The 25,563-nt window shown below is 36.4% G+C and overlaps 2 protein-coding genes across 2 annotated transcripts in view; one reads left to right on the top strand and one right to left on the bottom strand.

The window, feature by feature from the left end:
• ppid (peptidylprolyl isomerase D) overlaps positions 1-1,732 on the top strand; it is a 10,049-nt gene extending 8,317 nt beyond the window's left edge. The window contains exon 10 of the mRNA XM_030145249.1: positions 1,088-1,732. Within this exon, the coding sequence (XP_030001109.1) occupies positions 1,088-1,176 (89 nt within the window). The 3' untranslated portion in view covers positions 1,177-1,732. The remainder of the gene's footprint in view (positions 1-1,087) is intronic.
• On the bottom strand, positions 1,541-25,563 carry etfdh (electron transfer flavoprotein dehydrogenase). The gene is made up of 13 exons (XM_030145248.1): positions 25,344-25,563; positions 24,465-24,623; positions 22,188-22,417; positions 21,809-21,890; positions 21,278-21,396; positions 20,300-20,377; positions 20,003-20,149; positions 17,414-17,554; positions 15,117-15,260; positions 10,001-10,169; positions 7,738-7,920; positions 6,282-6,503; positions 1,541-2,292 (listed from the first exon to the last, which is right to left on the bottom strand). The coding sequence occupies exons 1-13, from the start codon at positions 25,372-25,374 to the stop codon at positions 2,129-2,131; spliced, it is 1,869 nt and encodes a 622-aa protein (XP_030001108.1). The 5' UTR covers positions 25,375-25,563; the 3' UTR covers positions 1,541-2,128.

Genomic DNA, 25,563 nt, shown 5'->3' with positions numbered 1-25,563 from the left:
GAGGAACCGTCAGGATACAGCTTGGGAAATAATTGCTGGACCTCTATGATTTGTGACTTCAGGGTTTCTTGTATACGAGTCAGCAGTCTGACAAAAGGCAGATGAAATACTTTGCCACTTTAATGAAGAAATAAGCTTGAGTAAAAATAATAACAATAAAACCCAAGTTTGTAAATAAGTAGTAATGCTGAAATTAACAAAAAGATTGAAAATATTTGTAACAGTCGTGAAACTTAATAGCTTACATTTTTCTTCATTGTAAATCCATTTTAAAGCTGATACTTTCATTAACTCCCAAACCTTGTCTGTAATAAAATTCACAAAAAAGGCCGATTCGAACAGGGACACTGAAGAGCAGTTTAAAAATGGTGACGACCAAAAAGTATCCTTGAGGTCAGCTGACTAAAACATTGCTTTTTTTTTTTTTTTTTAGTTTCTGTTCAGTTAAGGGAATATGAAAATTTCTGAGAATCAGAGAAAGGACATTTTATTTTTCCAGACTAGTCATAGACATACTGGATTGTTGGTCTTTGAAATGTTGTCGGAAAGTTCTGAAATTTGTTCCGTAAAACTGCGGAAACTCGTAATAGAAAGTTCAAATTGAAGGATGAATATTTAATATCAGATATTAATTTATCTTGTAAACCTGATTTCCATGTGCGTTTTCCTTTTATGTCTTCAGTGTGTCTTTGTGTTGTAACATCAGTATTAGAAGTTCAGTGTCTGACTGTTGGATCAATGCAACCCCCAGTGAGTAAAAGCTGGCGCGGTGCAAGTTGGCCTTTCTACAAATCTGGAAACTCCTGACAGGATTTGACTGCGCTTTTGATATTTTAAGCTGCAGTTTATTGGCTGGAGGCTAGAAGATAACCGCTATCGGTGCGCCTCACGCTTTCCCTGTACCTCCAGGACTGTGGTGTCTTTAAAGTTTATCGACAGTTTACAGAAAGACACGAAATGCATCCCCGAGTGGACACATGGGGATCAAAAACAATGTTAAAATTTCAATACGGCACCACAGACACGAGGATATAAACCCTACAGATGATCACGTAACAAACTAAATTAAACCGTTTTCTTTCGACAGCGATCAGCAACGAGATGAAGAGGGTGCAGCTTAAAATCCAGGAGGAGAAGGAGAAAGAGAAGAAAATCTATGCCAAAATGTTTGCATGAAAGTGAACGGTTAATCACGTCAAATACACGTCTCTGCGTATGAAGCTGTATTCGTCCAGGTTGGGACTTTGTAACCAGGTAAAGCTGCACAGTTCAGTTGTTTTAGTCGGGCACACGTCACACCTCATTTTCCTGTATTTACACGCCGTGACCTGTTTTTTCAGTGAAATGAACACTTGGCTGTTTGTTGTGGAGTTGTCTTATCACATCCTGTCTTATCTTAGGGATTTTGATACAATTGTCTAGAAAACATTCAGTAGATCAATTTTTTATTTATGTTTTTTTTTTTACAGAGGTCACCAAATCAAAAAAACGTCAACTGTAATTTACTCAATACTGTGATATTACTTGAAAGAGGCTGTTGTTTTTTTTTAACAGAGTATTTCCGTTAAATGTAGCTTTTATGGCTCTTAAGGTTGAGACCAGAGATGTGCATATTGGCCAGATGTTTTACGTGAAGTCGCAACCTTTACAGAGGTAGAGCCACATTTATTAGAAATATACCATGTTAAAAAAAGTTACCCTCTAATGACATTATGTACAAAACTGTGCAGATGAAAAATGTTTACCTGCAATAAACACACATGAAACGAACTTTGACGTAACATCAGCTTGTTTTCTTTGTTCAGTTACAGATTTTTGAAAGACATATATTAACTATTACAGTTTGTCAAGTAATAAAATCTGTGTCGAATGCCCGTGGACAATAAGGCAGTAATGTAAAAACTACTGAACAGGAAGTACCGCCTCCTGCTTAATCTCAACTCGTACATGGTCCAAGATTATGCGTGCATTGGCTTATTTCTGAAAACTTAACTTTAAGCAGATTAAATGTTTTTCATACACTCCACAAGTTATTTTCAGTTCCGCATTTAGGCACACTGCCACTCGCCGGCAGACATTTTAAACCCTGAATTCATCTTTTTACAATAAAAAAACCAAAGTCAGACATTTACATTCCATTGTACGCTGGTCCGCCGCCGCCCTCGGGTACGACCCAGTTGATATTCTGGCTCGGGTCCTTGATATCGCACGTCTTACAGTGGACACAGTTCTGAGCGTTGATCTGTAACCGCATCCCATCCCCACTTTCCAGAGGAACATACTCGTACACGCCTGTTGGTTAGAAAAAAAGAGACACTGTAAAAAGGATTTGAGCAATCAGCGTAGCAGTAACGGTAAGATTAGATGTTTGTAGATGTTCACATTTAAAGCCCAGAGTGGATGAGGAGCTACAGAAACAAATGTTACAAAAGGCTTTGACAAAGGGTTTAATACAACGTCCCATGATCTAGATGAGGGGTGGGCAACCTATGGCTCCCGGGCCACATTTGGCTCCATGTAGCTTTGTCAAAAGCATGGAAGCAATTCTTTCTTTTTCTTTAACACATTTTGATATTATTTTCGCAGCCGTAAAGTTATTCTGATGTTATGCAGTTGTAAAAATGTAGACGACACTCCAAATGAATCAAAAAGTAATAGTAAAACAAGACTACTTCTTATTCTGAGATACTGAAGGTATTCATTTGTATACTCAACACAATGACAAATTTCACAGTTTTCTTTAGTTTAGTTCTGTAATTTATTTGTAGTTCTGGAAATGCACTGAAATTTTCATTTTGGTAAAACACATAAAGATGTCTTTTGGCTCCAGACAGATTTTTTTTGTCATGCAAAGGTTGCCGAACCAAGATCTAGATCTACAGTTTGGTTTGAGGAACAAGTTTCAAGTGAATCCTTCTAATTTATTACCCTCCGGTGATCCTTGAGCCAGAAATGTATGCACAAAAACCTGTTATAAAATCGTCATACATTAATATATGTGTTTTTTTTCCTGCTTAAGTCACTTCAACTTTGCTCAAAACTACCAAATATTGTCACTGATATCATCGGTCTACTTTTTTTCTTTTTTTTTTTTTTTTTAAAACATTATCTGCCTCAGTGATTAAATCTACTAAATCTTACATACTTTAATAAGATGAATTGGAACACAAATGGGAAACGTGCTGGTGAGATGTTTTCAATGTACATGATAAAGTAGATCTGTAAACACATATATACTGATTCATGATCTTTCACTGGAAACAACCTGTAAAGTGAATATAATGTAATGTGCAGCCAGTGTTTTGGAGTAGATCTGGTAGCTCTGACACAAACATTACTTTGGAGAAAAACACATTCTCATCAATTCTCACAATTTTACATTTTGACCCAAAACTGTATCTTGGAAACTACAATGAACTAGCATTTTGACTTAATTTTTCTTTATTAGTGACTTAAGCTGTTGAGATTTTTTTTTTATTCATAGACCAGTTACATAGTATTTCTATATGATGAATAGTAGGAGAGTGGCTAGTAATTAGAGCAGTGTTCTCAACCTTTTTGGAACAAATGCCCACTAATGGCATCGTGAGCATTTTATTTGACAGATTTTCTAAACTTTTGATTCATTTATACATAAACTCACCTACTGCGTATGGTAAACTGTAAAAAAAACAAAACAAAAAAAAACAAAAACATTTCATCGGTTTAATTAACTGGATGCTCTGTTTGTTCTAAAAGCATGCTTTCCTTCACATGGTTTCATTGCGACTAACAGGTTTGTATAAATGCACTGCTTTCATATTTTGTCAATAAATATCTTGCATTAGCTCCTTCTCTCTAAATACCTATTCTGTGTTTGTCAGGTTTTGTTTTCTGCATAGTTAGGTTTTTTTTTTTAACGGTAAAGCCACTAATAAAACGACTAATAGGTACTTTTAAAGGACTGAGTGGTTATTTTACAGCTTTCTAAGCTTTTGAAAAGTAATTTCTATTCAGTGTTGGAGAGCGATTTACAAAAGGAAAAGCTACAGTAATCTCGGTTACTTGCAGTGACTCTGTGGATTAGTCTTTTGATCACAGTATACAGCACGTGACAGGTTAAGGGGGTCGGGGTTAATAGAATGTCTTAAAGATTTATCATGTCCCGACTGCCACAACCAGCCGCACCTCTCTGCCACTGGAATCCCTTCTAAAATGTTGGAAAATAAACCTTTTCAGCCGACGACGCCAACCCCGTAACAAATTATAAAAGTGATTAACCTTCTAACCCAGAGCTGCTGTGGAAGAGGAGTTTCTGCTGTAATTGTGGTCCTGTTTCGTTCAACCTTTGTGGTTATCTGTCACCGTTTCACCACCAATGGCAGCTCATCCAGCAAAAAAAATCAACGTTATAATAGTTTTGGATTTTTCATTATAGTTTTGTTTTATTTAGTTTAGACTTTTTTCTGTAATTAAGTTAGTTTTAATTAGTTTTTAGAGTGGGTTTGCTAGTTTATATTAGTTTTGTTTTTTTTCTAAATGCTTAGTTTTAGTATTAGTTTTATCATATCTTTTAGCTTCCATATCTTTAAATCCCATACAGTACTCTGCTGCGTTTTCCCAGATTTAGTCTCCATGTTTCCAGGTAGAGTGGGGGCCAGAAGACAACTCTAAACCACAAGTGACGACAAGTGATGGACCATGAAGTACCATATGGTGCCACGAGCTATAATTGCTCGAGTGAAATAAATCTTCATATCAGTCCGACAAAGACGAAAACAAAGGGAATCTTATCCACAATTTTTTATACATTTTACTTTGTTTTGTAAGCATGCAATACAGTTTCAGTTAGTTATCATTTTTTCTTTTAATTATAGTTTTAATTTATTTCAGTTAACGAAAATGTTTTTTCTAGTTTTCATCATTGTTAGTTTTCGTTAACGATAATAACCCGGACAAGAATACATCAACTTATCATAAACACAGTGCTGATCAAAGTGTCACCATATTTTCTGTAAAACTGAAAGAAAATGGCTGTTTCAAACAAATATTGTGGCAGCAATCCAAGTCAGCAGCTACAAACATACAGCCAGTTTCCTCTGTGCAGAATCTAAAGCTGTTCCATCTGGTAATTTAAGGCTATGAGATACACGCTGCAATATCTGTCATTTACTGTGTCCTCAAAGTACTGTGTTTTATTTTGACAGACAGTGATAAGTGTGTGTGAGTGTTAACACATTTGTTACTTAGCCTGGGTCTGAAAATATACAAGCAGGATTATAGATGAAGAAACATGACATGTTCGCACTTAAACCAAAATAATTTCTATATTTTTTGAGTGACCATGAAATTAAAAACAAACATTTCCATTAAAACTGTCACATATTAGAAAAGCAATATCTGTCAAAAAGAAAATTGGAGTATGACTTTCATTTTAGGAATAACTTCATAATTGGCATTGATCTGCTGATGTACAGCAATTTAGTTAAAACATAAATAATAACTTGATGTCAGACATTTCTTACTTCTTGTGTCTATAATTTTAGTTTTGACCGTTAATTAGACATTGACTGAACAGAAAAAAATGAGATATTCAATTATTTAAAAGATGTCTTTTGGTATCCCAATTTAGTATTAATGAAGTTTTTCCATAAAACTATCATTTTGCCATTTATATAACTGGAAAATTGTTGATAATAATTTAAATTATTTGTATCTTCGCTGAACTAGTATTAAATTATGCAAAAGACAAACTATTTTGCACATTCTGAAACACAGGAGTTTAATTAGAATTGACCTTACCTGGAGAAATCTAAAATACTCCAAACTCTCAACAGCAGAGGGTACTTCTATTAAGACATTTCATGTTCATTTTTGTTCAGGTTATTCACATTTTTTGGAAAAGGATAGTTTGTTAATGTAAACATTTTCATGTGATTTTACTTTCTTTTTTTTTTTTTTTTTTTTTTTTTTTACACTAAAAGATAAAATCTGCAGTTGTCATTATGATAATATTTTACTGGTCTGACCCACTTTAGATCTAATTGGTCTGTATGTGGAACTTGAATTAAACTGATTTTATGCCACTGATTGTTAATTTCTTCAGTGTAATATTTGCATTTCACAAATTCATCCTATGGGCCGGATTGGACCCTTTGGTGGGTGAGATTTGGCCATCGGACTGCATGTTTGACACCTGTGCTCTCCACAATCTCTTTCTCACAGTAGAATGGAGGGAAATGACTTGCTGTTATCTGATCGATGGTGTGTTTTGAGCTCTGCTGAGAGCCTCGTGGCATTACCTGCAGGGCAGAAGCGTTGTTCGGGGCCATCGAACACAGCCAGGTTCCTGTTGACAGGGACACTGTCATCTTTGAGGGTCAGATGTGGGGGCTGGTCCCCCTCGTGGTTGGTGCCGCTCAGGGCCACAGAGGAGAGCAGGTCAAAGCTTATCTTCCCGTCAGGCTTGGGATACTCGATAGGTGTACAATCTTTAGCCGGTTTCAGCTGGTGTGCGTCAAGGCCTGAGACAGACAGACGGACGGACAGAGAACATTGCAGTTACCAAATATTGATTTTTCTGTCGAGATAAGATGAGCTCACCTAAAGTAAAACCTCTGGCGTTGTGTGATTGGTGTCCTGCATTAACCACCCATACTGCCTCACTGCATATCAAATACTCTTATACACACAGACATTACATTGTACAAATGCAAACATGTGTATAAGGCAACACACAGCTGTGACATGGTTCATCCATAGATAAAGAAGTAGGCGATGGAAACTGTCCTCTGATATTAACACAGATGGACATCTCAGGTGGCTGACTGTATGTATCACACAAAATGATTCTGGGAATGGAAATGAACTCAGTTTCTTTGAAGATGGAACAGGAAAGATCAGTGTGTTTGGATTATTAAAAAGGCTCTGAAGCGGTTGGTGCGATTCCCCTTTTTTCCCCATTTTCCTCCACTCTGCTGGAGGATATGTGGAAAACCCTACTTTATTAACTGACTTTACACATCCAAGAATATCACAATAACCAATGTATTGTAATAAGAGTAGTATAAGTACACATAAGTTACTTTTATCAAACACTAACCCCCTCCAACTAACAGATTTATAGCAAGAACTAGTTCTAGATTTTTATTTTATCTAAGTGTACTTATTTCATTCATACAAATAAAAAGAAAATTTGCTTTTACATTTCAGCAGACTGCCCACATTATGAATTAAAAGGAGCAGAAATAACAGTCAACATGCATTTAATTAATGTAAATATGTATTAATGTAATCTAATAAAAAAAAAATAAATTATTGATATTAAGTATCAGACATTTAAATAAAATTCTCACTTTGTGCAGTAATATCCACCTGGCTTTTCTGCCTCTGTCCTTAATAATGTACATTATATAGCCTAACTGTTGTCTAAAATTAACATTTATTTACAACATAGTATAGCAAACTATTACATGATCAAAAACAAATTAATCTTAGCAAAAAAAATGCCTGTTTTGAATGTCTGGGGTTGCCAGAAATTTGTGATGTTAAAATGGGGTCACGAGCCAAAAAAGGTTGGGAACCACTGGTTTAAAGGCTTATGAAGGTGCACCCAAACTTCATTGTATGGAAACACAAAGACAGTAAAGTCTGTTATCTCTTAATGCAGAATCTGAGAGGCTAATGTAAACAACCCTCATCACATCTCATCCTGTGCTTTGTACCACTGTCATCTAAACTCCACACACTGTTACTCACCACAGTGTTTAAGCGTCCATGGCTCCTTTCCTCTGAAGATCCAGTAGAAAATGCCGGTGTAGATCATTCCTCCGTACAAGCCAAAGTAATTGTGGAAGGATGGCCGGATGTTTCTCACAGCGTGCAGCTCTTTCCACACCCATGAACTCTTCAACGCCTCGGCATATTCAGGTACATGAAGCCCTGGGAGGATTCACATTCAAGAAGACAGGTGATTCTTTGCTGCCATGCTGTTGTTTAATTTCCTATACATTTGATTTGCTGTTCACTTCATCCAAATGGGTTATTCCAAGCAATTTCATGTAGTTTTATTTAAAAAGAATATTTAAGAGGATTAAGAGGAACCTCTTTATAAAAATTGGTGCACTGAAAGGTCTGGGGACTAGCTGTAGTAGCTTCAATATTTCTTCTGATTAAACTCATTGCTGTTCTGAATTGAACTGGAGTGGAATTAGGCCAGACTTTTTGAAGGAAAATGTTCAAATATGTACATGGCATCATGTCAGTATGACTACAGTTATCTTCAGACTGCAGACAAATTGGTTGTATTAGTTTTGTTTGTCAAATCAGATCTTTTGAGACAGACAAAAATCCAATCTACACAATCAGATTGGATTTATATGTACAGGCTTTGACAATTTATCTGCATCAGCTGCTGTGGTAAGAACACAGGTGTAAATAATGACAGTGATGCAGATTTACATGATTGTCTTATTTCTGTTTTATTTTGTCCCTTTTCCTAAGTGCTGGAGGACGATTAACTGTAGTGTCTGCCATGACTGTTAAACACTTTAGTTGGTAGCAGTTTGGACTCTGTTCATCTCTCCTATCATGCCAAAGTTGACATTGTTGAGTGCAGTATTACAAGTGTTACAAAAGAAACTTAGAAATCTGATGTAGCTTGGATAATCCATTAAATTAAAGGTTTAACCAAGCTTTCTCTGTGGATTGAACACTAAGATGCATTTCATTGTTGTACTTTGCAGTGACAATAAAACTGATTCTAATTTAACTTAAGCTAAGCTACAACAGAGTTGAGGTGGCAGAACAAACAAGACCTAAGTAATGTTGGTGAATGATCCATTAATATAGGTTTGTCTTTTCTGTCATCTACTCTATAGACTAGACTGTGACAGTATTTTTGCACAATAGAGTCTTTCAATTTTATATCTTCTTAAGAACCAGTAATGCACTTTTGTCCTCTGTAGGGGACTAAAGTTTCACAGCTTTATTTAAATAAAAATAAAAAAAAAACTGTCCACTACAAAAGACATTAAAAAATACCTGAAAAAACTGTTACATCATGCCATTTGTAATTTATTTAATTTAGAGTTAAGTTTTACAACTTTATTTAGTCTTATTAAGTTGTTATCCAGTTTTGTGGAGGGAGCCTGCAAAGTAAGACTTTCATTACTCTGTGTAACCACTGTTTTTCTACTGTGTGTATGACATTAAACTTCTTGAATCTTGAGGTGATCATCTGGGACATGTTGAGTTGGCCTGTTTTCTCTGCACCACATGGGGATACTCTGGGTCCTCTGGTCTCCCCCACCATTAAAAACATGTACATATTGGTTAATTGTCCTTTCACTCGACCAAAGTACTGATGAACATCTGGAGTTGGTCCCTGAGAGCCTTCAGTGGGAGCTCACTGCTCATAATGTGCTAATGCTGTATGTGTTAGGATGGGTAAAATGCAAAAAGACTGTAAAAAAGACTGAATTTCCCTAATAATAAAGTGAGTTAAACTCAACATTTAATTAATAGTAAATTCCTATTCTTCAAATTCAAGTGAAATTAAATAACTTAACACATTAAATAAACATTACTGCACCCGGTTAGTCGTGAGGTCACCACATTACTACAGAACATTACTTCTTCTTTCAGACACTGATCCCTCTTTGAGCAGCCCATTTCTTACAGAAACTCTTTCATGACTTTTAAACCTGTCCCCGCTGGTGCTTGAACTCTCAGCAATCGTTTGATTGATCTGAATCCCTTTGGACTTTCTGACACAACTTTGAAAATTTCAATGAAAAAGCTTATCCACTGACCTTTTCCACCTGCCAAATGTTACAAGCTGACATTTAACCTGATATGACCTGACTTTCTAGTCTGTGCTTGTGTAAATTAAATAATTTCTCCATGAGGTGTGATTATTATTCTGTATTCCCTTAGACCTAAGCCTTGGTTTTGGAAATCAACCGCGCTCTGACTTTTTAGGAGGAAATTGAATTGCATTAATGGTAGGTAAATAGCACACCTGCTGTTTCTGATTCCACGTCCTCTGCAGTGACCTTGGCGAAGATGGTCTCGGCGGCCAACATGCCGCTCTTCATGGCCGTGTGAGTCCCTTTGATCTTAGGGACATTCATGAAACCGGGGCTGCAGCCAATCAGTAGCCCCCCAGGGAATGTCAGCTTTGGGATGGACTGAGGAGAAACAGGAGAGTTCACGTCAGGACTAAACCGCATGTTCCACTTTCACCATAAACCTCTGACTGTATGTGAACACATCAGTAGACTTATGTCGGATACATATATTCTGGGTATCATCAACCTCAATGCAAATTTAATCCTGTGAAATTATACTGCACTGCCTGAATGAGAATGTGCTCTGTGTGGACTGGCTTAAGTTGTCATTTTCCTGCTTCCTCTTGATGTGGCGCCTCATACTAACAACAGGCTGTGGACGCTCAAATGTGTCCATCCTCCAGCTCACCCTGGGGGAACCTAAAGAGCTTTCAGCTGAGAAGGGCCTGTTGATCCATACAGTCTGCCACAGGTCCTCCTCCCAGTTTTGACACTTGATTGATTCCTTTACTGACTGCCATGTACAGAAAGTGCCCAACCCCCATAGGTTTATCAGAAAAATAAGGGAAAATCTTCACCGTAGACAATGAAGCATTTAAGTGTGATTTTACCCTTGTTCTACTCTACCTACTGCATGACTCTGAACGTTACTACAAAGTCAGAAATAGGCTGAGATGGAGGTGAATAGTGACAAATGTGGAACCGACTGATGCCCAGCCAACCTCAAACTACTCAAAAGACTCACCTACTGCACACGTTACTTTATTTTTACCTCCGCCAAGGAGGTTATGTTTTTGTCGGCGCTGGTTTGTCTGTGTGCAAGATAACTCAAAAAGTTATGGATGGATTTGGATGAAAATTTCAGGAAATGTTGACACTGGCACAAGGAACAAATGATTCAATTTTGGTGGTGACTGACGGGGGGGGGGGGGGGGGGGGGGGGGGGGGGGGGGCACTGATCTGCCTTGGCGGAGGTCTGCGCTCTACGAGCACTTCTAGTTTTACTATTATTATTACCATTTGTGTCATTCAGCCACTTTCACAAATTTGTTTGTTATTCTTTCTTATCTTCTCTTTATTACCTCTGCCAAGGAGGTTATGTTTTTGCCAGGGTTTGTTTGTCTGTTTGTTTGTCTGTCCGTTAGTGTGCAACATAACTCAAAAAGTTATGAACAGATTTGGATGAAATTTTCAGGGTTTGTTGGAAATGGGATAAGGAAGAAATGATTAAATTTTGGTGGTGATCGGGGGTGGGGGGGCCCACGGGGGGCGCCACTGATCAGCCTTGGCGGAGGTCTGCGCTCTCCGAGTGCTTCTAGTTTTTCTACTGTATTTGATGTTTACCATCTTGTGCTGCTGTACATTTGAATTTCTTTCTTGCGGGATCAATGAAGTGTATCTTGCCTTATCTTAACCTCCAGAACACACAGTAACTTAACCCTTAGGGGTCCATGGTCACGGCCCTGTGACTGAATCACATGACATTTTCAACACGTCGTAGCGTCGGAAGTCGGTTACGTAGACCACTGGAGACAACTGCATTTGAAAGTATGGACTTGAATGATGAGAAAAACGGAGAAAATGCCGATGTAAAGATATGCTTTCATATCAAATATTTGAGTACAGTTTTAATTTATTGCAATTTGGATTTTATATACCTAATATTTGGAACCAATATTCACTTTTAAAGTCTTTGACAAGGTTCGTTAAGCATCTTTGTGTTACTTATGCAATAAATTATATACATTTTTCAAATCTGATTTTATATTTTTTGTGTGTTTTTTGGCCTTTTGTGTTGATATAGTAGTTTAAAGTGAAAAAATAATAGGCAGATGAGATAAATGAAGTTGCGCCGGAAAAAAAAGCATACCAAACATGGGTATAGTAAACATTTCTTTATGTAGTATGTAAAGGCAAAATCAAAAGGACTCAAAAATGACCAAAATAGGCTCAGACTCCTAAGGGTTAATAGTTTTGTTTTCCTCAGTCAATTCAAAATCCCATTTAAAAAATATATCGTTATGAGTTTAAGTCCTTGCTTGTCTGTTTTAGTATGTTGGATTCTGTACATTTTTGTCATGTTCCATTTTGTCTGTCTTTATGAACAGATCTCCCATTATCTTTCCTTGAGGAAAGAAATTACAGCATACCATTATGCATCAGCAGCACTGAAAGAACTGGTTTAAATGTGGCTAAATAGTAGCTCATTTCAGTGGGAAATGTAACAGTACTGACGTGTTCACTGAGTAAAACAGATGCTAAAAATAGAGTAAAGCTGATAACTTCAATTAATTATAGGAGTTGGAATAAATTAATACTTTGCCTGTGGGGACACTGGCCTTTTAAATGTAGTCAGGCACAGCAGCCTGATCCGTATTATGCAAAATTTAGGAGAACATCACGTAACATCCCCTGTGACATGACTACATTCTAACTTTGTCTTTTAATTTAAGGAAGGATTAATTTTATGTCATTCCAGTTCCATGACATGAAATGCTCCAGGGTTGTTTTACTGATTACTTTATAACATGAATTGGATCAATATTCAGCGTTGTTACAAACAGATAAAGATTTCCTCCAATATGTGAATTTCAACATGTTCTATTCTGGGGGTGAACCAGCTGATCCTTTCTGCCTGCAGTAACTCTGAAACTCTTCTCTGCACGACAATTAGAGCGTGACACACCACTCCTGTCCCATCCCACTCCCACATAAAATACCCCTACCCTGTCCCAGTCCTATCACAGCATAAAAAAACATCCAGTCTGCTTCCAATCCCAGAATAATGACCCCTGTCCTGTCCTGTTTCCATGTTATTGTCGGTTTTTCTAAGCAGGGCACTCGCCTTTAGGCAATGTGATGCTTTTGGAACACCTCTGACACCTTACATTTAGCAAGAGAGGTGATGTTCTGCTGCACTACATATTATTCAGCAAGGAATATTATGCAGAGTCCTGGTAAATGGCTTTGTATCTTTTCGGATGTACTGCATAACTGTCTGAGCCAAGCTTCCATTGCACGGCTACATCAAAATGCAGCTTCTCACCTTCTAACAGAGACTGAATGTATAGCACATCAGTCTAGTTGTAGCTGCTGATCACTGGATTCCTGTTAAGTACTATGTAGTTTTTAAAATTCCATACATTTAAAGCATTTAATGGGAAAGGCCCAGATTATAAAACTGAACTGTTATTGCTGAATAGTGTTAACAGTCACTTCATATTCTCCAAAAAACTAGTTCAAGTATTCTAACATCAACCCACCTGCTCTAAAAATGTGGAATGTATTATCACTAGAAATCAGGCAGGTTACTGCAACTACAGGAAGCTCAAATGGACAAAAAGTGGAATAAATGGACTGTTTAAAGAGCTCGGAATGGTGGAAAGACTGGATAATGCAAATATAATGAAATGTGTGTAATGTACCCAAGCAATGCTGGTTTGTTTGGTTTTTTTTGTTGTTTTTGTTAAATATGTGTGTTGAAAATTTCTTTAAAAACTTAAGTGGAGAAAAAAAAAGAAATCAGGCAGGTTACCCCCCTTTATACTGTACTAGTTTTATGATTACAATTGCTTTTTATATAGGTATTTTATTTATTCAATCAGATTTTATGCATTGACAATGTTTTCAGAGGGACTGGCATGTTTGAGCAGCAGCTGCATTCTGATTATGACTATTCTGATATTTTTAGTGTTAGGTTATTAATTGTTTTTCTTTTCTTTTGTGTGATGAATTATCCTATAATAAAACAACAGTTTACAAAGTGCTTTGACAGCAAACGGGACAATCAGAAAAGTAAGTGCAACAGCGTTACTAAATAACCGAACAGTAGAGAATGAACAAGATTTAGATAAAAACTGGGAAAGAACTGTCACAAAGGAAAATTATACAGGTAAAAATAGAATTACTTACTTTAAACAATTAAGCAAAAATGAAATAAAAAATCTGTAAGATCAACACCCAATCCCAAAAAATTACATTACAGTGACAACGGCAGTAAAAAGAGGAAGTAACCAATAAACTAGAAGTAATGGAAGGTAAAAGCAGTAAGACAGAGGTAAATTAAATAAATTATATGGTAGATATAATAACTACAAACATAAATAAGTTATGAGTGTAATCTGCTTTGTTTTTGTTTGTTTTGGAAAGTTCTACATAATTTAAGTGTTATTCACTCCTTTTCTATTGTTCATATTAGAACTACATGTTTAATAATAATAATAATAATAATAATAATAATAATAATAATAAGAAGAAGAAATAAAAAGCTGACATCTTGCTCTTTATTATTTTTTTTAAAATTGTATCTGTATTTCTCTCTTTGCTTTTTAATGTGAACCATGAGTCTGTAATAAAGCTTATCTATCTATCTATCTATCTATCTATCTATCTATCTATCTATCTATCTATCTATCTATCTATCTATCTATCTAATTACTCCTCCTGTCCTCTCCCATTCCAATCACATGATAAGTAGCAAAATTAACTCCATTTCCACTTGAATGTCACAGGTTTTCTACAAATCTTTTACCCATAAACCATGAACCAAACAAAAATTTCAGATTAAATACAAGGGTTGGTAGTTTTAGTGTTCCTTTATGAAACCTTGGGGGGATATTTTGAATATTTATAAAAATTTCTAGTTTATTTGATCAGAAATGCCAGTGTGATACATACATAGAAGTTATGTACATGATGTAAAATGCTGATAAGATTATGTTTACTGAAAAAAATAATAAAAAGAAACCAAAAAAAAAACAACAAAAAAAAAAAGAAAAAAGAAATGCCACTGTGAGCTCCCTACAAATCTTGTTTGTAATATATTCTTGAAGGTATTTTAATGTTTTTTTACTGCAAATATTCAGTTTGACATGCTAGTTACTCTTAACTTGATTACTAATAAGTGCTCTGGGAAAAAAAACCCAAAAAACCTACTGGTCGACTCCTAATATTGTATACATACCATACATCTGATAAGCTTGAATTAGGTTAAAAGTTAATTATTAATACAGCTGATGTTTGGAGTGTAAATGTTCCCAGAGTGCTTTGCGGTTGCTGCACACATACCTGTAATCCTCCTTCATTCAGGGCTCTGGCTCCGTATGCGATCCGGTGGCCTCCCTCCAGGGTGGGAGCTACAAAGGGATGGTGCTTCCAACGCTGAAACTCTCTGAACGGGCTCAGATAAGGGTTGGTGTAGTCGAGACCAACCTGGAGAGAGAGTGAAAGGATTAACTGAGTCGGCCCAAAACTTTTTGAGTGAAGTGAAAAAAAAGGACTGCTGTGTGCAATTCTCTGAAGCCACTATGACTTTAAAAAGCTTTATTTTCACCATTTTCAATTTTCCCTCAATGTGTGGATTTAGATATAAACTTTCAGAATAGATAGAATTCAGTTTTTTATTGAATTTATACCATGTTTTCTGTCATTCAACATCCTGGCCGTTTCTGCAGATTGGTGTCATGACCCAGTATACAAATCAGCCAAGACCTCCATCCATTCATGGTAACAATACAAGGCCTTTAGCAGAGCATCAAAAAGTAAACAAACTAGAAAACATAGATGTAAAGACTGGGTTCATAACTGGCTTTGGAAATATTTCAAGTCCTTGACCTGTTTATTGGACCTCTATACACACTTTGGTGAGCAATGGTAAGTAACATCTTTGCTCTCTAGGGAATAAGTCTTGAAAGTCATAAACATGAAAGGGATAAATGTGGCTTTATATGGTACAGATATAGGTGCTTGTCGGTATTAAGTTTATTTTATGAAATGTCACGGACCGTAGAGGTATGCTAGGGAGAGATTTCCTTCTGGGAATGATAATGTCACAGTGAAAGCCAGAGGTAGCCTTACTTCATAAAGCACTGCTAAGAGATGGAATGTCAAAATGGAAACCAACAGGACTCCTCCGGTCAGAAATCCTTTGGTCAGACGTGTGCATTTCTGGATATCAGAGATGCTCTTTTACATATTTTCCTGTACTTATTTATAATTACACTTTATGTATTTTTTGATTTTCTACACTCTTTTACTTTAATTTTTCATTTATTCTTGCTATCCTTCATACTACAAACCTCCCCAATGTGGGACTAATAAAAGATTATATTATCTTATCTTCAGCTATGGAGGCATTTATTTTATTTATTTCAAACATGCAAAGAAACAAAATAAAACAAACACAAAATAACATTTAAATGAACAGAATCTGTCTTCAAGTACAAACAAGTCGAAACTTGCATGGTCAAAAAGGAGTAGGAAGAAGTATAAACACTTTTACAGCTTTTTTTTTTTCAAATCATGGAGATTTTTTGTTTTCCAAGCAACGAAAGGGGGTAAATTCAACAAAACAAAACACTCCAGACACAGTAGCTGGGTTTCCATGACCCTCAGAAATGCGTAAAATGTAGAAGCGCAGTAGAAAACTGGTAATGGAAACACAGAAATGTTGCAAAAACTGTCCAAGATTGCAAAAAAGTTTTTACGCTCTCATGAGGCGGTTTTTGAGATGTTTCGATATAGAAGTATTGCACAAAAGTGTGATGGAAACACATTCTACGCATTTTCACTCGTCATGGGCATGACAAGTCCGGTGCCACGAGAGGTTCAATAACATAACAGTTCATTTAATGTTACCCGGGTAATTTGGAAATTCTGGATTCACAAGTCGTTGGTGAATTCTGTACAACTGACTCCCAGAAATCCATTGTGCGTGGCTGCTGCCATAGAAAAGGACTTTGCCTTGAGACCATCAGGTGCGCCTGTAGAGTGAAGTTGTGAGGTACGCGCAGACACCCCCCCACCACCACCCCTTGCAAAAACTACGGCATATCGCAAAACGGGTAGACGAGACATTACTAGAATCACGCATCAGAAGCCAAACACTCTTCAATGGAAACACCTACAAGAAGTAATTATACTTTGTCGAAATTGTAGAAATATCGCTTTTCTTCTGCAGAAAACTGTAATGGAAACCCAGCTAGACAGAACATGCAGACTCCACACAGATTACATCTAAACACTCCTGTTCAATAAAATCATTATAAGTTTTCAAGGTAGGTAAGATTATTTGTTTATGTTGCATATTCAAAATAAACTACACTGAACTGAACTCATCCTACACAACACTAATCCTACAGATAGAAATCTAAAGATGGGAAGATGCTTTTTATGAATGTGCAAAATAAATAAATAAATAAATGCATTTAATATATTCAAGTTGTATTAGTATTTCTTCTGTGGGACACAGAATATTGAACAACAGAAAACTGCCCAAGGCTGTCCTTGGGTTATTTACCACCCACATGAGATACTGCTGTCAAGTCTGTTCACATCACTGTCAGAATGTATACAAAGATGTTTACCACTAAACCCAGGGCCACCAATGGCTCGCCCTCATTCAGGTGATACAGGAAAGAGCCTCCGTATGTGTTCCTGTTCAGCGGCCAGCCAACAGAATGCTCCACTCGACCGGGACGCCACTTCTTCTCATCGATCATCCACACCTTCACAATGGAGGGAAAAAAAAGAATGAATAAAACACCCCAAGGCAAACTCATATTCATATATGACAACTGCATTCAGTATTATGACACTGTGAGCTTGTTTTTAGTTAGTATGGAAATGCTCTGCCTTAATAAATATTTAATCATTATACATTATTTTAGTTTCAAAGCTCTCAACAGGAAGGATGACAGTAGGTTCAGCTGTTTACTACAGCTGCTACTACAGCTGCATGATGTGATGATTAAGTCAATTTGTGATTTTTGTGATAAAGATTGTGTTTTTATTTACTTGGTTATCAATGACAATGCACAGAGGACTTATGTTAGAATGTGTTTCATACAGCCTGAACGTGCAACTCCAATATTTTCTCTTTTTTGGGGGGGTTTAGTGTTAATAAAAGCAAAATTACATAATGAAGATGTTTACATTTACACACTATCCTTTCACAAAAAATGGAAATTATCTAAACAACTGGGAACAACCTGAAATTTTTCATTTCTAGTTTATTTTATTTTAATAAAATAAGTGGAAATTTTACAAGATTGTGCCTGTTACTAAATAGTAGTATAACAGTATATCAGTTATAATTCTCCATACTGCATGAATTTCTTCACAACACAACTGTCCAGTTTGTGTCATTACAAACGCAGTAATGATCCACCCACACAAGAACATGCTCCAACTTCACATCAAGAACAAATCAAAAATCACACCAAAATTGTTAGATTTTTTTTTTTTTTTTTACTATGCTGCAGTTTGTGCAGGAAAAACTTTCACATTTCATGTTCCTTGACATAAAAAGGTGGAACAGTAGTGGACTTTTATACAATGTATCTGAAAGTTTGAGGAAGCCAAAATTTTGACATTCAAGACATTTTTCAACATTTCCTTCAACCAGGCTTAACCATGTTTCAGTCCAGCTAAGGTTACATTTCCATTTGTCTGTAACTAATGTTTCCGTTAGTGATGCTCAAGCTGCTAAAGCTCATACCTGAACCCCTCCACCCATGAATGATTGTTTGATGCTCCACTCATTCCCATGCCCATTAGGATAAAATGATCAACACTAATTACATATTTGATAAATTATTTACAAAGATTTCCAAACAGCAATATCATTTATTGCGTCTGTGGAATTCTTGAGACCGTACAGTGACAGATTTTCAACTTTAAGGATAATTAATTTAGGAAAATCACTCTAGGCTCAACAGACACTCTGTTAAAGGGCTGATATAATACCAGAAAGAAAACAATGACAGATTAAATGCTGAATATCACCACACCCTGATGAAAACTGATCATGATTTGGAATTTACTATTTTTGACACGGATGTTCAGTTGAGTCATTATTCTCTGATAAAGTTAAAAATAATAAATACCTGAATGAATAATCAAAAAATTCAAAGTAGTGAAAGAATAATCCTGAAATGAAAATCAATCTAACTGTAAAAAGGACCTGTGTGATTCAAGCTGCATCTTTAGCTATTATTTTCCTCCAAAATCCGTCACTCAAGTTGAGAAAATTAATATCATCCATTGGCTACGAACAGAAATAAGTCATGCTCATATAAATGCTTTGTAAAATGTCCTATTGACACAGATTGATCAGTTGATTGATAAATGCCTACTTTAGATGTGGTACTATTTTGTGAGGCTAAGCAAAATTAAGCCTTCAATAGACATGATGAAATTGAATTGAATTCAACTGAAATTGAAACAAATTCCTAACAATTTAACATATTTATTTAACTTATTTAACAATTTAAAAGCATGAAACAATTTAAAAGGAGGCACAAAGATGCAATTTTTCAGAGGTACAGGGATGAGGGAGGTGTAAAGATGTGCAAGCATGTGGTTTGTGTATATGTTTATGCATGTATATGTATATATACCTGTGTACATATATGTATGTACATACATATGTGTTATTGTATTATGTGTTTATATAAATTATATTATATTTATTTGTAATAATATGAAGCCAGAAACAAAATTATTTAACAGTAAGTATCAGATGTTAGAGTATAGATATGTTTAGACTAGGAAGCTTATTATTGTTATTATCTATTTAAAGAGAAGGAGTGGGAGTTTATAAGTTGTACTTCTTACTCCTTTTCGAATATATATTATGTCTTATGTGTAAATTTTTTGTTTGTTTATTTATTGTTCTTCTTTTTTGACATTCATATTCAAAAATAAATACATCAATCAATCACTCAATAACAGTGCAAGTCACAAACCCATATAAAGAACCAGTTCAAAATAAATAACAAGAAAAAAACAGCCGAACTCATGATATAATATGAACCCACCAGAATCTAAAGAAACACCACAGAAACAAAAACTAAATAAACAAGACTGAAGAGCAAAAGACGTTACATTTGTGTCAAACCAGATTATAGACTGAATGTAGGTCATAAGCATTCTGCCTGGTGTGTGTTATCTACCTCCTTCAGGCCAATGGCATAGGTCTGGGGTTCACAGTTCTCCCGCAAGTTGAAATGTTTGTAAAGCTGCTTGGCCAAATGGCCATGACAGCCCTCTCCAAATATGGTGACTTTGGCATGAAGCTCCATTCCCCTTTCAAAAACATCCTGAAGCAGAGGAAAGACGTGTTAATACAAATGACAACCGACTGAACACAGGGTATATTTATAGTAGCATGGTAACAATTATTGCTTTTATATGATATTATCAAACAAAACTATTATAACAATTAACATACATTTGTACCAATACAGTACCTTGGGCGAGCCGTCCTTGGCGATGCCCACGTCATTAGTAGCAACTCCTTTCACACTTCCATCTTCATGAAACAAAACCTAGAGGCAATAAAAAATAATATATACCTAAAGTGAGAGGGAACGAACTGCAGTTGTGTTGTAACTTTATGGGCTTAACAGGAAAACTGTAAGTTTAATTTGTGGAAGACACTGCTTTTGGAAAGAAAAGAAAAATTAACATGTGTTTGAGCAGAGATACACTTATTACGAATCAGGTGTTGGCTCACATTAAAAATTCAAGGACCATATTATGACCCATGTGTACTGCACAGCAGCTCACACAAGTGAATACATTTTGTACTTGAATATCTTAACGTCTCAACCTCTAAATTTTCATGTTTGGCCAAAACTGTCACCAACAAACAGTATGTACTGTTTTGTTGCCATGATTTTTATACATTTGTCTGGATAATGCATCATTGTGTTGCTTTCAATAGCACTTTTACATGAGAATATCCGCTGTACAATACATATGAGACCAGTGACTCATACATCTGATTGGAAAGTTGAAGTGAACAACTCCCTGTAAGCAAAGGGCCCACTTATACTTCTGTTCTCACTTTCTGATAGAGTCATATAATGTCTCTACAGGACACAGTGCATATTGATTAGATCATTATTATGACCTCTTTAGCTTTACTTGGTTGAATAATCAGTCTTTCTCTCAGGTGGTGTGATACTTGCAGCTATTTCTGTTTACAGGTTTGATGTGAACTCTTGAAAAGTTTTTTTATCCAAGTTACAACTTGTATGAAAACTGCTTAACTACCATTTTAAAAGAAAGAAATATATGCAAATGTTCACATTGTGTAACATATCAGCATATAAAACCATAGTCTTTAATTAGCTGCAGTAGACTGCATGGAAGACTAACAAAGGGTTCTTTAAGCAATTTCTTCTAAAACTAATACAGTATTCTGAATTTTAAGGTGTTCTTACTTCAGAAGCAGCATAACCTGGATACAGTTCCACCCCAAGCTCCTCCGCCTGCTCCCCCAGCCAGCGTACAAAGTTCCCGAGCCTCACAATATAGTTACCATGGTTTACCATGGGCAGACCTGGTCAAAGGGAGGAAGTCGATTTATGCAACAGGCAGCGAGAAAAATCATGCAGGGATCATGCAGCACCTACTTTCTAGTGTTTAGCTGTGACAAGTTGGTGTGAAAACACAGAACCATGTGTTAAGTGGATGACCTCAATCCAAACCCATACACTTGATGCATGCTTAAGCACTGTATCATTTGCCTGTGTATCGAACAATTTCTCCAGATTGTAAATAATTATGTCAAAAGATATCTGCATGTCAGAGGAAAAAACAGAGAACCATAAGGATACATCTGATGTAACGTCAAAAATTCACTTAAAATGTAAGTGCAAATCAGATTTTTTAAAAAAATTTTATATATTCAACATTTTCTAAGATAACAGTAAACTTTCTTAGCAGAAAATAGAATAAAAGATGCATTTTACCTGGCAATATGGGGACAGGAATTCTGTATTTTTCTGTTAAAATGCTGAAAACATCCTCAGTCACTGGAGTGTTCAGAGGTGCCTGAAGGAGCACAATGTGCGATTCTATTATAAACTGTCTGACTTTAATGAGAATCATTTGTATGAATAAAAAACATTTTTAAATTATATCATCTGGGATTAACACTAAAATCTGCAATTTTGATTCAAAGAGAACATCCTGAGTAGATTTATGCTAATATTAGTTATTAAAACTGTGCTGTGTAGTTTCACTCTTAATACAACATTTAGGCAATATTATACCAGATATAATTCCATCTGGTAAAAGTAATTTTGGAAAAGCCAATTTAAATATTAGCGTTAAAGTAAAGAATCTTACCCCTCGCTCCTTCCAATCAGGGATGAGTTCATTGAGGGAGCTGGGCTCCAAACAGGCTCCTGACAGCGTATGGGCTCCAATCTGAGAGGCTTTTTCAACCAGGCACACTCGCAACTCCTTCTCCTGTTCGTTGGCAAGCTGCTTTAGGCGAATGGCTGCTGAAAGACCAGCAGGTCCTCCACCTACTATGACCACATCAGCCTCATCAGCAAACCTTTCCATTTCGATCCCTGAGAACGGAACAAAGGTTCAGGAAGAATTATATGGCACTGGGTAAGAAGTGGGACATGAAAACAGCAGGAAATAAACAATGTCATCATCTTTTAAACTGTGGAAACTGTATGAACTCAGCAGTGTTCGGAACAATATCAGTACTACTGAGTTTCCACAGATAGATTTGTAAAGTTTATCTGTACTGTACTACGATGATTAAGTACAAACAAGGAGACAAAACTGGTGTTGAAAGGTTTGTACATTTTGTGCTACAGGAAATTCATAGCAAAATACCTCTAATCATTTCTAGTTTTGACATGTTTTAAAGGTAGAGGTACCTTCAGTATTGTTGGAACTTCAATAAGCATCCAACAGCCTCCACCAACTTTACCGTTTTGCATTTAGACTCAATATTTAAAGATATTATGTAAGTGATATTCATACAGCTGCTCTAGTTTTCTTTATTATAAGACTTCGCAGCCACTATTACTGACTATGAGGGACGTAACACAAAATAAAAAATGACATCAGTGATTTAATCAGCTATTTTCTGTCCATGTTGTGACAGTCGCTGTTTAAGGTCAGCTAGAGCAGAGATAAAGATCCTCTCTGGAAGCGATGCTCTATAGAAAAGTCTACTTTTCTGACTGGAAGGAGATATATACCTACTTTAATGTATTATTGTTACCATGCCCCCCAAAGGGGAGGCAAGGGGTACTGTCTTTGGTTCATTTTGTTTGTTTGTTTGTTTGTTTGTGAACACTCCAGCAGCAAAAATATCGGTCAAGTTCATACCAAATTGGGTTTATAGATTGCCAGTGACCCAGAGCAGACCTCATTACATTTTGGGAACAGTAGGTCAAAGTTCAAATTTTTAATGAATTTTTAAATTCCCTCCCCCCCCCCTCCCATTCACCTATAATGGGCGAAATGTCAAATGTCTATAAAAACATCAATTTTGTTTCAATTTACTTCAATCTTGGCACATATATAGAGGCAGCTGATATGCTGACATCAGCACACGCATAGACATGCTGACATCAGCTGGAATGATGCCAAAATAAGCTACAATACATGTGAGGGGTGGGGTGTGCTGTGCCTGGCACCACTTGTTAAAGAGGATATTAGTGGGTTTTAAGAAATGCTCAAATATCACAAAAGCTGATCTTTTCCACACATGTTTGAAGACAGAAAGAAGGAGGTTGTGTTCAGACAGTGGGAGATATTCAATGGAAAACTTAAACAAAAATAAAACCACAAACTAAGTGTTGCATGACTATGTGTAATTGGCAAAGTCAGCAGAATTTTCCATGTAAACAGCTTATTAAGAATTTTGGCTTTTTTCAATATTTACTCTTTTATGTAATAAAGTATATACATGCTACAGTGTCTAATGAATTTTAAAGTGCATGCAAAGCTGTACTTGAGATTGACTCCAAAATACATGTTAATTTTATGTGTGAACATGTCCTAATGTCAAGAAAGCTTCATCAAGCTAGAAACAGGTAAATACACAGGGTCATGGTGTTCCACAAGAGCTTCATACTCTAAATGTGAACCAAAGCACAGAGCCTTTTTAGCAGTGGCTCCCAGACGGTGGAATGTCCTTCCACCTGAGCTACAGGTAGGAGCCTCAGTGGACATTTTTTAGAGGCATCTTAAGACGCACCTTTATTCTATTGCTTTTATGGGTATTCCTTGATTTTACTGGGTATTTTAGAATTTCATATTTTATCTTTGTGCGCTTTGTATTCTTTTTGTGTGTTGCTATCTTATGTCTTTTAATCTGTAAAGCATTTTTTATTTTTTGTGTGTTGCTGTCGTGTATCCTTTTAATCTGTAAAGCAGTTTGTGAGGTTTCTCTGTGATAAGTGCTATATAAAGAAATTTTACTTACTTTTACAAAATAGACTTTGACTCATATCAGTTATACTCATGTTCATGTGAAGATGTTATTTCAGATTACTCATTGATGCTGTTAAAACAAGTTTACTGCTCAATGAAATGTTTAGACTTTCACCTCCCTCTATAACACAGATAATTCAAAGTGGATCTTAGTCATACCTTCCCATCGTGGATCTTTCTCTCGGGGATGGATGGTGTAGTGTGTTGTAATGCGGGGAGTTGACACTGAGGAACAAGCCCGTCTGTGTAGTGTTGTGTACAGCTGAGGGGACACATGCTCTGTCTGGGCCGTTTTCAGTGCCCTGAGACACCTGTGGGCTGCAAGAACAGAAAACAGCTTCCATTCAGGACCAGCCTAACCTAGTGGGCATGTTACTGTACCCTCAGGAATAGATAGTATATCCTACTTTTTTTTTTTTTTTATTAAAAAAAAAAAAGGCTGTTTAGGTTCAGCACAAATCCACTACAAAAAACAGGTTTAACAAACTTATTAAGGTGAGAAAACACAGAGGAACTTTTGAAAACACTTTAATCAACAAATGAAGTAAGAATAAGAAGCAGCTGTCCCGTTGAAAGGTTGTAGCACCATGCTAGCTGAAGTTACACACCAACAGATTTGATTAACTTAAGCTAGCTACCTCGTAAACAGACAAAAATACATGTATCATGACGGTGATTACTATTGGAAGTTACTAATACTGGACTGTTTCTGAAGAGGTGTTAAATCGTCTATAAACCAAGACAAGGACGCTGTTCAAGTGACCTATATATTGGTTCAACTTTGCCCTATATTTTAGCTCGATGCTAACACCATACTGTACTGTTATTGGCAATGCTAGCACGAGGACTAGCGTCTGTCACTGAAAAACTTAACAAGGCACATAACAAACTGATTGGCACTGAAAAAATTTAATGTCAGCGATTTAGCAACAGCTGGTGATACCGATGACAAAGTACAAAAAAAATAGCTGCCACAAGTCCAGCACAGTCAGTCTGCAGTGTGTTAGCAGTGTGCTAATGAGCTACTAGCTTACATACCCTTAGTGGAATATCTGCTAGCTGGAAGCATTATGGATCTGCTAGTGAAAGATCACTAGCGAATTTCTGTCAGAATCGGCCAAAGTGAAGTTTGCTGCAGTGTCGTCAGTTCGTCGCCAGCCTAAGCTTGTGTAACCTCCCGCTCTGCAAACAACAAACCCAAATAGCACCTTACAAAACCCGTCTCATAACACCGGCAGTAGACAGCATCAAAAAGTTG

Source organism: Sphaeramia orbicularis, chromosome 10 (assembly GCF_902148855.1).
Source record: "Sphaeramia orbicularis chromosome 10, fSphaOr1.1, whole genome shotgun sequence".
Taxonomy (NCBI): Eukaryota; Metazoa; Chordata; class Actinopteri; order Kurtiformes; family Apogonidae; genus Sphaeramia; species Sphaeramia orbicularis.
Note: the sequence above shows the minus strand (reverse complement) of the source record. Positions and strands in the feature narration are given on the sequence as shown.

What these genes read in the sequence shown, in the direction of transcription:
- etfdh (XM_030145248.1), bottom strand. Translation starts at nt 25,374, where the DNA reads ATGCTTCCAGCTAGCAGATATTCCACTAAGG. An exon ending in ATGCCATTGGCCTGAAGGAG is followed by an intron (nt 17,555 to 20,002) that starts GTAGATAACACA and finishes TCCATTGTGAAG; the next exon opens with GTGTGGATGATCGATGAGAA. An exon ending in TGGTGGCCCTGGGTTTAGTG is followed by an intron (nt 15,261 to 17,413) that starts GTAAACATCTTT and finishes CTCTCTCTCCAG; the next exon opens with GTTGGTCTCGACTACACCAA.